General features: G+C 44.9%; 1 protein-coding gene across 1 annotated transcript in view; it reads right to left on the bottom strand.

Annotated features, from left to right (window-relative positions):
- The window catches only part of tw (Protein O-mannosyl-transferase 2), a 43187-nt gene that overhangs the window by 14496 nt on the left and 12492 nt on the right, over positions 1–16199 (bottom strand). Inside the window, exons 8-11 of the mRNA XM_075866443.1 lie at positions 14632–14738; positions 13549–13631; positions 12180–12289; positions 10946–11076 (exon numbers count right to left, since the gene is read on the bottom strand). Coding sequence (XP_075722558.1) covers positions 10946–11076; positions 12180–12289; positions 13549–13631; positions 14632–14738 — 431 coding nt within the window. The remainder of the gene's footprint in view (positions 1–10945; positions 11077–12179; positions 12290–13548; positions 13632–14631; positions 14739–16199) is intronic.

Here is a 16199-nt window from a genome sequence, read left to right as displayed (position 1 = left end):
AACGGTTTCTTCAGAACACTAACATCACAGCGCATGTGTCACTGCAATCTTTCCCGTTTTAGCCGACAAAAGCTCACTTTTGCTGCAGAGATAAACTGGGGGTAAATATAATTACTATAGCGATTCTGTGTGAAAATTATATAAAATTCCAAAACCCACTCAGTACGTTGAATAACGTGATAGACAACTTAATCGTGTGACAAAGATAACAAAGCTTAGTCGGTAAATCAAATAATCTGGGAGGCAACTCAATATGTGATAAAGATATTGCCGTTACGACGGAACATGGCAAACAATAGCCAATAAGTAGTCGACATCAGCCAGTGCTGGTACTAAATACATATTACAGTACTTAGTTTAACAGCAACAACCAAGTGTAGCCACCATAATAGAGTATCCTGTAGATACACTAGAGGGAACTCTAGCACTGAAGTCTATGGGAGATGCAAGGCGTGGCATTTCAGCAAGCATAGGAATAATGGCTAGTACACAAGTTTGTCTAATCTTCCTATTTCCAACTCCATTTGGCTTTGCGTGGCTTAGAGCCGCTTTGTCACGAGACGATAATTGGCAAATCTTCAGCAGTTGCACTTCACCACCTTCAACCTTTAGGCTCACAAATTCAAATCAGCTCACGAAGTTCAAAATGGTCTTTTCTGTTATTTGAAACAAAACTGAAACACAGCAATAAAAAAGCCACAAGTGCTTTTGAAGGCCGCAAGCACGAAGACTAGGCAAATCCATGTACTCGCCATCATTCCCATGGTGGCTAAACGATTAAAGCATCAGAGTCCCCTCTAGTTAATTTTAAGATACTCTATGGCCATCATGGCCAAAAGTCAAACCCCTAACCTAACGATAGGCTGCAGAATGCCTTCCATAGTGAACCATCGTGCCATTGTAAGTGTGTTATTTCATAACGATACATGGGAATCAAGCAACACAGGATGCTACATTGTTCTTTTACACAAAAAAAAATCACTAAAACTAAACAAGGTACCATCAAACTTTGACAAAGCAACACTGACACAATGAATCATCGTAATAAATTGTACATGCTCATAGCAATTATTCAATATTATGAAGGTGTGCGTGTGTTCCGTTCAACTTTGTACCATACACCCAAGAACCCCCAATACAATGAATCAGTGCACATACAGTAGACTCTCTGTAAATAGGAATCTCCTAAAAGATATTGCTGCTTAAAAAAACAACTGCTTCTAACGTAAATGGTTTCATATTTTAAACATGCATTCCTGTTCATCTCTTGGTAAACAAAACTTGTGTTAACTCCTCCCGAACTGCCCCCATAGGGCATCAATAGCACGCTATTGATGGTTTTAATTGCCGCTTCCGAGACCAATCACGCCATTCATGAATACATTGCGCCATCGATCACAAAGGAGAAAGACTGTAAAGTTGAACCCCTTCATGAGAGACACACATATACGAGACACGTGGGGTATAAAATACACCAGTGTGCCTACAGTGAAATAGGGGTCGATAACATAACACATGCATGGTACCTTTTTATAAGAGACAACTCTCACAAAAGACAACAAGTGCTCCCCTGTGCATGTCTCTGATAAAGAGGTTGAACTGTAGACTCCTTCCTTGTGTAGTACGTAGTTTGTTTCTTCTCACGTGGTCTTGATTTTTTAATGCGCTCCAAAGTTTTGCAATTGTTAAAGTAAAAAGGGAAAATGGCAGCCACTGGATGAGGTGTGCGAGAGTGCTTCTTAAAATCGCAAATATTGGCAATCCAGAGTGTTAGAGGCCGACTTTATCGATTTGACATGCAGCAGCAAGTCTGAGGATGCTGCTTTGAGGTCAGAGTTCAATTCTGAAGGAAACGACAATGCAAATGAGCCCAGGACCTCGGTAAGTATTGCTTTTTACTTCGGGCTGTCTCTGTTCGCCTTTCAGCACCAGCCTTCTAGGATGGAAACTTACCAAGAACTATAAAAAATGCAAGTGCAATTAGAAAACCAAGCAGAAAACAAGAGCTTCAGCAAGAATTGCGACGCGATTCTGTACTTAAAGGGACACTAAAGGCAAATAACAAATATGTTAGAGTGAAAGCTCAATGTTTTGCAATATTATCAACAGCAGTGCCGTACTTACCTAGCAATTAAGCTAAATGTACACCATGATGGGCCACACGACTGGGATAGTTTGGAAATAATCCTGATGACATCAGAGTGTCCGGCTACAATTATTTACTAGGAATTAAACCAGCTATAATAAAAAAAAGAACCTTCTGTACAACAAGAGACATAATAAAATGCTGCTTGTCCATTTCTGTCCGGTTTATAGAAAAAATAACCACCTAGCATTGCTATGGGAATGACACGAGTGATTCAAAATTTCGTTTTTGCCTGGTTAGGCTGGATAGGTGGTGTCATCTAGCGCGGCTGAATTGAACCAAGCAAAACACGCCGTGCACCCGCCATTTTAGGGGCCATGTCAGAAAATTGTTCAGTGGTCCTTGTCGCTGCTGTGTCTCCCGCTACTTTCACTCGGCTGCTACTGGTGTCGGTGGCCGTGCAGCAAAAGCAGACAGACAACATTGGGCACGCAAACAGTGACGTAAAACGGATTGCCTTCAGGTGAGGGGTTTGAAGTGCGTTAACAAGATGCAGACCACTAAAATGTGATTTTATTTCAAAATAAGCACTTCCTGCGCACAAAACTAGCACCGCGAGATTTATGGACCTTCAAACTAGCACCGCGAGATTTATGAACCTTCAACAATCAACATCAACTTAATATTTGCCTTTTGTGTCCCTTCATCAACGAAGAACTGCTTTGCAGCAAGACATGCCCAGCTGTACTGCCTATAGTAGGATTTTTGTCAAAGAAGTCCTGCGCGATCAGGAAGTTTGAATTTTCAGAGATGGTGCCAGTTACATGGCAGTACACTTCTTTCTATCTGATAATTTGTTATATTTTTTTCTTAGTAGTATAGAAGCATGTCTTTACAAACACTTGAATTTCGTCCCATAATCTTGAATCTGGCAATTTATATCTCTCGCACAACATACACCTTGTTAATACAACTTGCACATGCGAAAAGTTAATTCATTCTGCTCTTTCTTCATGCATCACATAAAACATTACATGAAGTAGTTGATTCAGCAAGGCAACATCTAATGAAACATACAAAAACACCTATTTTTCCTGCAGTTGGGAAGGGTTAAGGAGAACACATTTTTTTATTCAGTTGCAGTGGTTCGTGGGCTCTCAGACACAGACAAGTTCACACAAAAGAAAACATTTATGCACCACACAATCCAAGCACAAACACATACACTTTCAATACATGGCCGAACAGTACAACACAGTTACGTTTTCTGAACCACAGTCCTTATGGTCCCGTAGCCTACGAGTATATATACGCGCCCTGACTTTTTTGGTACTATCATTCGTAGAAGACACTCTCGGCACTGATGACGGCGTAGTGGATGCACACTTAAAGCAGGGAAGCAAGGCGCGCTGACTCGTCCGGCTCGGCAACACTTTGAAGCACGACGACTCCGCATAGTGCCGAGACCACGCCGCAGTCGATTGTGCCGAATTGCGAACCTACACGTGGCGCCAAGGCCACGCCCTCAGCATGCGCTTGTGCCGGACCCCAGCAGGCTCAGCATCGCGGACCGACTCTGTAGCTGGTTGATCTCGGACACCATGTGGTGTATGACCAGCAGCCCGTCCTGGCCCGCTCAGATGTTCACCATAGAAACGCGCCGCAAGGCCCGGTCTGGAAGCCAACCATTCACCACAGGAAACGCCAGTCTCGTTCCGACTAGTTCGATGGCCTCAACGTGGCAACGCACGCTCTCCCAGACCGACGTTCTAAGGCTCACCCACCTCATGCTCGCCTTTCGTGCGCACACTTCGTCGTCTTTGTTTGCGTCCCCACTTTCACTTAACACTTGCAGTTTCGGTGCTGTTATGCCTGCGAGTCCACAGCGAACGTCCATGCCTCTGAAAAAGGCAATCTGTGTCAAGGCCAGCCCGCGAGCCCGCCTGACGCGAACAACTCAACGGCGTCATTACGCGGCGGTGTCTTTCTGCCAGGCACGCACAGTGAGTCACCTCAGCCAGCGAGTAAATTTTAAAACCACTCGATTCTTGGCCAATCCCCCACAGTGGGTATGCGCCACTAACAATAGGAGAACAACAACAACAACAGCGAGCCCCTCGAAGCAATCAGCACCTTCCTGTCTGGCGAGTCTGACGCAATGCGTGGCGACACCATTGGAGGATTCTGACCTCACGACCAGCGGCGCTTCTGGTTGGACATTTGGTTACTCAAAGAATCTACCCAGTGCATATAAAAAAAAGCCCTGCGGCACGGCGCGAGCAGTAGACCTATGTGTAAGAGGAGAGAGTCTGAATCTCTAAGTTGTGGCGCCAGTGCCGAATTTGTAACGCCTCTGTATATATGCTGTACATAAACCTTGTTTAACTCACTGTCGTCTCGTCCGCTCGTCTATCAGCTCTGCGCAGAAGCAATCGCGAGCTGAGAAACCTACGCTACCAAACGGCTGGTGACATTCCCGGCGGAGTCCGAAGCAGTGGCGCCTTCGGGACCGTGTTGGCGTCGCCGGCTTTCGTAACAGTGGTTGGCAGCTGCGGGATAGGCCGGCGTCAGCGACAACGAAACGGTGAGTGCCTGACGTTTTCCCCTCAGTTCACCACCCTACTCTTGCACAGGTTATAGTAGTTTAGAGAAGGGCTGTGTGAAGCATTAGAGTGAGCTTTGATCGTTTCAAGCCAAGTCGAAGCACTTTGAAACCAAAGTGAATGCGGAGGGTGTAAACATGGCAGTGTTAAAAATTGCTTTCGCGTCTTGCTAGTAGACTTATAGTGGGTACGGCAAGTAAATTCTTAACAGGGGCAAACAGCAAGAGGCTAGTGTGAATGACGGGGAACCTTAAGGTGAAGTAACTCATCGAAATTTGTAAGGAACTTGGCCTTAATTTAGGCTGTGCGAAACGAAAGCAAGCGATACTTAAGATCATGAAGGATGCAGGAGTGACAACTGAGGAAGTCCATGAGGCCTGGGCGGATATCAAAGCACGCCGCGAGGAGGCTGAAAGGCGAGAAGTAGAAGTTCGCGAACGCGAAGAAGCTGAAAGGCGAGAACGCCGTGAGGAGGCCGAGAGACAGGAACGCCTCGAGTTGAAACGAATAGAATTGGCAATCTTACAGTGTTCGCAGGCGCCTATAGCGTAGCTTCTGCGACAGTTCAGGTCAGCGGTCCGAGAATTCGCAACCAACTGCCACCGTTCATAGTAGGCGAGGACATGGCGAAGTATCTCGTCAAGTTTGAACACGTCTGTGAGTGAAATGCTTTGGAGTGGTCTCTTTGGGCGCAGAACCTGTTCTTCCCGGCGAAGTGTCCGACGCGATAACGTGCTTGTCGAGGGAAGCGTTTGAGAGCTATGACGAGGTTAAGAAAGTGCTCTTGAGACGTTATAAGTTGTCACCCGAGGCTTTCAGGCAAAGGTTCCGGTATGCTAAAAAGGGGAATGAGTCACACGTTGACTTCGCGTTTCGTCTTAAAGCCGATTTAATTGAATGGCTCAAGGACGAAGGTGTTTATGACGACCACGATAAAGTAGTAGAATGCATTGCATTGGAGCAATTCTACCGCTGCATCGAGGAGGATGTCAAGCTTTGGCTGCAGGACAAACTTGGTGAAGTACAGCTAAACAAGGCAGCAGAGTTAGCTGAGGAGTATTATCCTTGCCGAAAGTTGCATAGCAGGGCAGTGCACGTTGAAAAGGATGAAAAGAAAGAGGGCTTTTCAAAAAAACCCGATCAATAGAAACCCGCTCCGCAGCGTAATTTCAAGAAGGACCCGTCTCTTACGAAAGTCACTATAGGAGAAAGGCAAACAGAAGCGGACCAATTGAGTGAGGTTCTTAAACAACGCATGATACCATACGGGCGTTTGGATCACGGAAGCCGCTAATCTGCTACAGCTGCAAAAAGGAAGGGCACATCGCGCTAAACTGTAAGCAAAAGTTTGCTTTTGCAACAATCCGAGAATCGGAAAAGAACATGCGGTTGTTAGAGCCGTATATCCAAGAAATTAGTGTGAATGGGAAAACGTGTCGAGCACTTCGTGACTCAGCGGCAACCACAGACGTTGTCCATTCTTCATTCATGTCTCCAGATGACTTTAAAGGAGAACGCCTGTGGATCAGGCAAGTCGCTGAGGAGCAGAGATTGGATTGGATAAACTTTTATTTTTTTTATTGGATAAACTTTTATTGAGGAGCAGAGAGCTTGCTTACAAATCACTACGGTTGTCATTGAAGGCCCGTTCGGTAAGCTTTGCACCGAAGTGGTTGTGTCTGCCGCGCTTCCAGATCGTTTTCCTTATCTTTTCTCTAACAACTCGGAGCAGCTTCTCAAAGAGCAGGGTAAATCGTTCTTCCCCTACTTAGCGTACATGGCCCTCACACGATCACAAGCGCGGAAGCTTTTGCAGGAGCTTGATCTTGTTCAATGCGGTAAACCATCAAGTGACCTTGGCGGCGAGTCGACAAAACCTCAGAGAGGAAATTCTCCGTGTGAGTCATGTGAGCAGTCACTCGAGCGGCCCGTCGCCGAAGCGACCGGTGTGGTTTCCATAGCAGGGGGAGACGACATGGCGCCATTGAGTCAGAGCGAAAGGGGTGCAACATTCTCGCCTGTAGCGGAAAGTTGGAGTAAGCTGTAAAGGGTTTATCCAGAAACGCTCATTCGAGAGCAGCATGAGGACCTTTCGATTAAAGTGCTAAAGGAAAGCGAAAACTTCGGAAAAAACAAAAGAATGTTTCTTTTTTTAAGAAAGCAGGGCTCCTGTATCATAGCTACACAAATGCGCAAGGTCGCAAGTATGAGCAGCTCTTGGTGCCACAAAAGTATCGTCGCCAACTATTGGAACTGGCGCATGAAAACGCACGGGCAGGGCATCTCGGCATAAAAAAGACTAAGGCTAGAGTTTCCCTTGAGTTTTATTGGCCGAAATGCTGGAAGGATATCGAAGACTTTGTACGCTCATGCGACACTTGTCAGAGAGCGGGGAAATCCACGAACAAGTGGAAGGCACCCATGAAGGTTGTGCCAATTATCACAGAACCTTTTCGGCGCCTAGTAATTGATATCATCGGGCCATTGCCAGAGTCAAGGCAAGGTTGTCGGTACATCCTGACGGCTCTCTGTGTAGCCGAAAAATTTCCGGAAGCGATACCACTTAAGGAGCTCAATTCTCATGTCGTGGATACACTGCTATCTATATTTGCACGCGTCGGATTTCCTTCTGAAATCCAATGTGACAATGGTAGTGTCTTCACCAGCTGCCTTACCTCTACCTTTATGGATAAATGTGGAATAAAAGTAGTGCACAGCTTGATTCATCACCCGCAATCTAATCCGGTTGAGCATATACATTCTGTTCTGAAACGGATACTGAGAGCTCTCTGCTACGAGCACAAATGCGACTGGGAAGCGTGTATTCCTCCCGCTATGTTCGCTTTGAGATCAGCTGCTCATGAGAGCACTGGTTTTAGCCCTCCAGAGCTTGTGTATGGCAGAAGTTTGAGAACACCATTGTGAATGCTACGCGACTCCTGGGAGGGATTCGATGAGGACCCTAATGTAGTTGCGTTTGTTCTAGACCTCCTTCAGAGTCTTGGAAAAACGAAAGATCTTGTGGAAAGCCACATGAAGGCTGCACAAGTGTTGTCGAAGGAGCAGTACGACAAATCAGCGAAGAAGCGCACATTTGAAGTTGCACATTTGAAGTTGGTTGTCAAGCAATGCTGCTGCGGCCGTCCAAAAAGAACAAGCTTGAGGTTCATTGGGAAGGGCCCGCCAAAGTAATATCGAAGCTTTCTGATACCAATTATGAAGTAAAATTAGGAAGGCGGCCAAACAAAATTTACCACTGTAACTTGATGAAACCATACGTTCAACGCCAAGCGGTTGTAAATTTACTTTTAAATGCTTCAGAGGAAGAGGGAGCAGAAATTTGGAGTTCTAGTGATGTAATCGAAAGGGGATCGGAGGTAATCTCGGAGCAGTTGAATCTAGAGCCTAGGTTAAGTGAAGTCCAGAAGGAGGACCTGAGAAGGATTGTTTCCGAGTTTCAAGACATGTTTTCTGACCGTCCCGGAAACACGGCGGTGATCGAACGCGATATCAAGCTAACTTGTGAGGAGCCAATCCATAGCAAGCCGCATCGTTGTTCCCCTGTGCAAAAGCAGATCATGAAAGAGATCGATAAAACGCTGAAGTTGGGAGTTATAGTGCCGGGCGAGAATGGCTATACATCCCCTCTAATATTGGTTCAAGTGCCAGGAAAAGATCCGAAGCCATGCATCGATTATCGGCGTCTTAACGCCATAACTCGAGACCAAACTTACCCGATACCAAACCTAGAGGAGAGGGTGGAAACTGTGTCACAGTCCAGCTATATTTCCACGTTAGACCTCGTACGAGGGTATCGGCAAGCCCCCCTTATGCAACGTGCTAGCCGCTATGCCGCATTTGTTTCTCCATTTAGAACGTATCGTCCACTTAAGCTGAGCTTTGGATTGAAAAATGCGCCCTTTTGTTTTTCAGGCTTAATGAACCGCGTTCTTAAAGGCCTCTCTCAGTTCGCTCTGCCGTATCTTGACGATGTCGCCATCTTCTCAAACAGCTGGGAAGAACATGTCGAGCATTTACGCGTCATGCTGAACAGGTTGAAAGAAGCTGGTCTTACCATGAAACCTACTAAATGTCACCTAGGGTGCGGCGAGGTGTCTTACCTGGGGCACGTTGTGGGGCGTGGCCGGCGTAGACCTTCAGAAATTAAGGTAGCCGCCGTCGTGAACTATCCACGACCAACCACAAAATCTGAGATAAGGGCATTCTTGGGCCTGGCTGGATACTATCAGCATTACGTGCAAAATTACTCTAGCATTGCCAGCCCTCTAACTGACGCACTTCGAAAATCCGAACCGGTTAAAGTGGTATGGGACTCAGAAAAGGAGAATGCGTTTTGCCAGCTAAAACAGGTCCTAAGCGAAAAGCCCGTTCTCATGGCACCCAATTTTTCTAAGAGATTTGTGATTCAATGCGATGCGAGTGATCGCGGCATGGGAGCTGTATGTGCCAGAAAGACAGTGCTGGTAACGAAAGGCCAGTTTTGTATTTAGGTCGAAAACTCAGCGGCAGGGAAGAGGCACACAGTACCTCTGAAAAGGAATGCGCTTGCCTCGTGTGGGCCGTTCAAAAGCTAGCTTGTTATGTCTCCGGTTCGAGGTTTGTGGTTAAAACGGACCACTGTCCTCTAACCTGGTTAAATAACATGTCGCCTAAAAGTGGCCGGTTACTGAGGTGGAGCATGATACTCCAACAGCACAACTTTGACGTTCGCTACAAAAAAGGAAAGCTAAACGCTAATGCAGACGCATTGAGCCGTGCGTTTAGTTAGCACCTTCTCCACCTTTCGGTTTCTCGCTGGCGATTCGGGGCGAAATTTTGTCCTCATCACGGCCTTAGCTGAGTGCTCTCGTCCAGAATGAGCTCAGAGAGCCAACTTTATGTTCTATTTTATTTCGTTACGTTGTTGTACGTGTAAAAAAATTGAGTTCTCATTTTAAGAGTCTTGTGTCCCACATGTGCCTCTTGGTGTAGAGAGAACGAAATTCCGATAGACACGTAGCTAGGTATATGATGTACTATACTTTGTCTGGTATTCTGTCGGGTGACCAAGGGCACTTGCTTGTGTCGTGTGTTGTCTGTTGTCGAACCGTTCTTGACAAGTTGCAGAACCATTGACAAGTGCTGAAACCAAATATCGTCAGAAGAGACGAACGAAGCTGGTCGACAAGTTGTGGCGACAAGCCAGTGGAGCTGGGATCTGTCCTCAAAAATGGGATGTGTTCCCGGAACAGAGTCTGGAGCTGCATTCTCCCCATAGTCCTGGAGGCGAACTTGGAGGAACCTGGCGAACGAGCGTACCTGACATCTGAGCCACGTGGAAGCAGCTCGTTTTTCCGGCGCATTGTCTGGCGGCGGGGGTGCTGTTATGCTTGCGAGTCCACAGCGAACGTCCATGCCTCTGAAAAAGGCAATCTGTGTCAAGGCCAGCCTGCGAGCCCGCCTGACGCGAACAACTCAACGGCGTCATCACGCGGCGGTGCCTTTCTGCCGCGCACGCACTGTGAGTCACCTCAGCCAGCGAGCCCGTCGAAGCAATCGGCGCCTTCCTGTCTGGCGAGTCTGACGAAACGCGTGGCGACGTCACTCGTCCTTGGGTGCAGCCACGTGCAGTGCAGCGGCTCCAGATTCGATGAGAATGACGCGGCCCAGCGGCGACCCCATTGGAGGATTCTGACCTCATGACCAGCGGCGCTTCTGGTTGGACATTTGGTTACTCAAAGAATCCACCCGGTGCATATAAAAAAAGCCCTGCGGTGCGTCGCGAGCAGCAGACCTATGTGTAAGAGGAGAGAGCTCGGCTGTCCGAGTCTCTAAGTTGTCGGCGCCAAAGCCGAATTTGTAACGCCTCTGTATATATGCTGTACATAAACCTTGTTTAACTCAGCGTCGTCTCGTCCGCCCGTCTATCAGCTCTGCGCAGAAGTAGTCGCGAGCTGAGAAAGCTACGCTACCAAATGACTGGTGACCTTCCCGGAGGAGTCCGAAGCAGTGGAGCCTTCGAGACCGTGTTGGCGTCGCCGGCTTTCGTAACAGTGCGCTCTTAACACATGAGTTAATGGTTAATGAGAATCTACAGTAAATAAACCATGCTCAAAGCAATGATTCAATATCACGAAAGCATTCTTGTGATTTGTACAACTTTTCAATAATGGCTCTTAAGTATAAAATTAAAATAAATGATCAAAAAGGCATCTCAATAAAAAAAAGAAGTAAAAATGGCAATACTTATACTTACACCACATGTTCAAGACGTATCAGGTCGCCGTTGCGAACCAGCTCAACCGTTTTGTTCTTAGGATTGGGTTCCTGGTCATACTTCTTGATGATCCAGTTGTTGTTGTCGTCCTTGTGAGAGTAGGTCGTCACCTAACGAGGCAAATGAGGCTGCTGACTATGCATACTTCCCTGCCTGTCTGGTATCGAGATTAAGATTTAGATTAAGGTGTGAACTGTGGCTTTGCTACAGTGAAACCGCCTATGCAAGAATGTTGCATGTGGAGGGAAACGTCTGTCCTCTCTGTATACCTTAAGATTAAATAAAATTCATATTCATGTTTGAAGCGAATTTGTTGGTAATATTTATACCAGTATTCACATGGGCCTATCTTTATAGAAACTAACTGATACTTGAAAAACTGTGACACAGGTAAAAATCGACTCACATGAAAAGACGAGTGATCATATTTTTCATCTTTTAGTGCTGTGTCTGTTTTTCAAGATAAGTATTTATCACAGTGTGAAGCCAACAAGAAAAAACAGCCACAGTAATTGAAACCATGCATCATCAGAAAATGCAATGAACAACCACCACGCATAACCATAAAAACTGATGTAAATTCAACATTAGAGGCCTCCATCGCTTGATTTGCTTGGCCATGCTTTTTTTCTTTTGTTTCTTTGTTTGAGACAGCAGCCTTGGCTTTGCCAGCTGTGGCTTAGTCTATGTGTTACCAACATTTTGTTCTATGCTTTATTATTCAAGTTATTCATATGTAACCAACATTTCTTGCTTGTCTCCACTGTGAATCTTCACTACTGCTACCTTCAGGCCACTATTCTAAATTATATTTCACATTAAACAAGCAACTTGCCTCTCAGACCTGTTCCTTCTTTAAATCCTTACTTAATGAAATCTTAAGATCTGCCGTGTTATTCTGGGGTTACAGTCAGACCTCATTATAACAAGGTTGCAACTTACACAAAGATGAGCTTGTTACATCCGAAGATTCGTTATAAAGGTATATTCCTAACACTGCACCTACTGCAAGACTATTGTTCATTTACTCCATTTTAACTAATATTTCATTATATCCATGCTCGTTATATTGAGGCTTGAGTTATCCGCATTTACTTGGCCCACCCACTGTGTAATATCCTTTATCCATAAGGCTTTAGGAACAGCCTAAGTAAAAAAAAATTGGTATAAATAAGTTATCTAAATTACACATTCGTGCCCGTCTGCAACTCACCTGCTGCTGCCTGGCTCCCAGCCCTTCTGGATACAGGTGCCAATGCGAGTGGAGATAGGCGCCCCCCGTGCGGTGGTTCTTCAGTGTGATCTGAGCACCATACGCCACCTCTGAAAGTGAGGTGCATGTGCGAGTGGCATGTATGATTTTATACATGAATAGTTTGCTAGAACTGTATGGTTAGAGTGTCAACTGAACAAATACAATGTTGGACTTTTTTATGTTTTCAAATGAATGGCGGTCGTGCTGTATTTGAATGTATAGTAGTGTATGGCCAGCGAATAAAAGCATGCCGTGTAAAGCCTAACAAACAAAAAAAAAAAACTCTTTGTTAAGCACCTACCCTCCCAGTTGTTTTTTACAAAATATAGCTTGATTTTGAATTCATCTATTCTTACTGTTTATTTTTTCTTTTCATCACATTTTTCATTTCTTTGCTCGCTTGTCTTTATTAGTGTTACTGCAGTCGGAGATGTCCATTGTACTAAGCTACGGAGAGCGTGTGAAGAGGACGCCATTGAACCTGGACCACCAGAATAATGACGGAAGACTCGATCGTACCTTTTTTTCTTCTTGTAGTCAAACAGGCAATGTACAATACAAAAATAATTAAAATGAAATAGAATGCCCATTTGCACTCTATTCCCTAGTACAAACATTGAGTAGCCAATCAGATCAGTTGCACAGGTGACGTTACAAAAAAATGACATGCCCGAAAACTGCAGTGGCTAAAAATTCTGTGAGGTAGCACCACTGCAAATCGCAGAAATGTGTAATCAAAATTTTTTTAATAAACTGCTTGCTTTTCACAGACAACCTGAACTAGTCTACTAACGATTGAATGAAACTATGCTGCCAGCTCAAAGAAGGTGATAAAATCATGAAAAATGTTAAAAAGCATGCGAACACTGATAATTTGTTCACGATATTCTACAAAAGCTTGCGAACAATTTCAGTTCTAGAACCCGACATACCTTAACCGAAAGCCGTTAAGCTAAACATGTTGAACATGAAAGAAATAACGTCAACAAAGCACTTTCAGATCTGCTGAACACGCAGCAAAATGATCAAAGATGAATCGAAGCCATAGTGCTGTTTTAAATAGAACATTACACCCCAAAAAACAATTTCTTGGCGAGGCTTTCTAAACAATTATTTTTTTTTTTTTCGGTTCTCAAACTGAGCAAGTAGGCCGAATTTTCTGGTGAACTTTGCACAGGCACGCTTCCACAGGGAGCAAAGCAGTTCTAAATGGATTTTTACATCGTTCTTCCGTTTTCGACAATACTGTTGAAGTAAGACATGAATTCACTGTTCATAAGCCTTCCTTCCCCATCTAAATGATGACCAGCTGAATGGGACCACTCACCTCTAGGCATGCTAGCTTTGTACAGAGAGTTTCCTTTTAGCCTAGACTGGAACTCGGAACTGAAGAAACCGTCTCCGCTGCCACTGCACCGTCAAGGTTCCAAAGTTAATAGAGTGTACAGCAAGCTTCTGCTATGCTTTTACGTGCTAAACATTTCTTCGTTGTGCAAGTTCTAGAGAAAAGCTTAAGGAGATAAAAAATTCTTGAAAGAGAATTTTTTACATTTTATGGCACCTCGTTTCTTCTGGGGTTACACTCACAGCTAATTACAACAGGGTTGCAACTTACATGGAAATAAGTTGGTTACGTCTGAAAATTCGTCATAAAGGTATATTCCTAACATTGCACCTATTGCAAGACTATTTTTCATCGACTTCATTATAAGCAATATTTCATTACATTGATGCTCGTTATATCGAGGCTTGAGTTATCCCCATTTACTTAGCCCACCCACTTTATGTAATATCCTTACTCATAGGGTGTTAGGAACAGCTTTAGTAAAAAAAGTAGGCATAAATAAGTTATTTAAATTACTGTACTTGGAGTAATTGCTGTAATTACTGTACTTAGAGAAGTAGAGCGACGTTCTGTAACCAGCATTCTGACCACCATGATAACTAGGGGAAGCCGATCCCTCAGCCACTAGTACTCTTCAGTGAATTACAAGGAGCTACAGTATTCCATCACACCAAATTGTACTAATTAGTACTGGCAAATACTCTGCCACCGTTAAGCAATATATATATATATATATACATATACACCTAGAAAGCTAGAAACTGTATAATCAGAAAATATTTTTCAGACCACTCTGTAACATATTAATTGAAAATTTCTGCCCTGCTTTGTTGCTTTAAGAGCTGGTTATTTAGAGTGTGTTAATTAAGCTTGCGAAATTAATTAGAACATATAAATTTTGTGACTTACTTCACGCAGTAGTAAACAACATGCATTCGGTCAAGCCATCATAAAATGCGTTAAATTATTTTGAAACTTTGGCTGAAGATAGCTGGGGCGCCCCGTGTTTGTAGCTTCTTTCTTGTACTAACCTGTACTACATGTAATTTGCACAGTCGCACTTACCTCTTGTACAGCACATGCAGGTGCACATAGAAGTACAGCATGTACAGACACATGGGAAGCAGAATCAGGCACAGGGCTCTACTCACAAAGTGCTTTCCCACCAGAACCTGCACACAGTGGAAGCAGGAAGAAGCACTTTATGAGAGCAGTGAAATAACGCAGTTACTATCTTAACTGTAACAAGGTGTACAAGAGAAATAACCAAAGGTGTGTTTGCTGAGAACGCAAAACTAAGTCAACAATCATAGGTGTTGCTTCGTTCATTTATCCACACATACTGTCGGTACCAACAAAAAAAGGCGATAAAGGTGAAAACAGTAAATGATATGTATAAGGCATACTACAAAGCCAATCATGGTTTTTCGCATGAACAGAAAGGCTTGTAACTCTAACTGACAACATAACACAATCTGTAATGCACAGAAAGACTATGACATAGATGAGAAAACATTTCAAAGCACAATTGCAAAACATACATTGTGCAATTAGTTTGGAATAAGTATGCAACATTGTTACTTTTATTTGAACTGCCATCTGTGATACATGTCGAAAGATGGCACCATAGTGATGTGCTCAGGATTTTTGTGATGAACTGCTTCGACAGCACCAAAATGTCATCGAGCAAACTAAAATCACGACACACACACAGCATTAAATGACAGATATCAAATGAATTAAGTGCTTTTACCGAAAAGGCTATGCTGATATGTTCAGCCTAACTAACTACTCCACCAGATAGCATATCGTCAAATATTTCTCTTCATTTTTTTTTTCAAGAAATTCAACGTTTCACAACATAATTGCCAATGCTCAGATATTCAGCCTGTGTTAAGATATTCAAATGTGTGACGAAGCAGGGAAAGCGAGAGCAGACGACGGAGTGGCCGATCGCTGGAAGGCGAGAAAAACGAAGGAGCTCGGGCTGCAGAGAAGATTAAGAAGGGCGCGCACAGGCGAGACAGTTTTTTTTTTTGGAACGCCGGCAGAACGGGCGGCAGGTTGTTGGAGAACCCGCATCTACGCGCGAGGTTCGCATACACAGGGCGCCTGTCTTCGGGACAGCGAGCGCCTCACGGTCCTCGCCTGGCAAGACCTGGGACGCGGCCTGCTGCTCTCGGAGAACCCGCACCTACGCGCGAGGTTCCAGATTGTCCACCGCCGTCGAGAAGAGCGTCGCAAGGTCCTGGCCTGGCGCGGACGAGCCCTGTCTGGCTACCGGCTACCGAGCGACGGTTCGTTCACTCGGCCCTTAACCCCTGCTGCTGCTACGTCGTTGCCACACCGGACATCTACCCGACGACGATTACGTCATCACAGGGACTCAACCAGCCCACAGCCTCCTGGTCCCCAAGCACCGCCACGTGAGACAATTGACTAGTAGTGTACGCTGCCGCTTTATGTATTTCGTGTGTGTATGCTGTCAAATACAATTGTAGTGTGGTTTGTTAACGTCAGATACCGTCTCCTCCATCCGCAACGCGTCACACGCTCTGCGGCGCGACGAACCTCACCACCAAACATCACATCTGGCGTCCGCGCGACAGGACCGCTCTTATCCTATAAAAGAG

This window comes from Rhipicephalus microplus, chromosome 6 (assembly GCF_043290135.1).
Source record: "Rhipicephalus microplus isolate Deutch F79 chromosome 6, USDA_Rmic, whole genome shotgun sequence".
Lineage (NCBI taxonomy): Eukaryota > Metazoa > Arthropoda > Arachnida > Ixodida > Ixodidae > Rhipicephalus > Rhipicephalus microplus.
The sequence above is the reverse complement of the archived record's forward strand: the minus strand, read 5'-3'. Positions and strand labels throughout refer to the sequence as shown.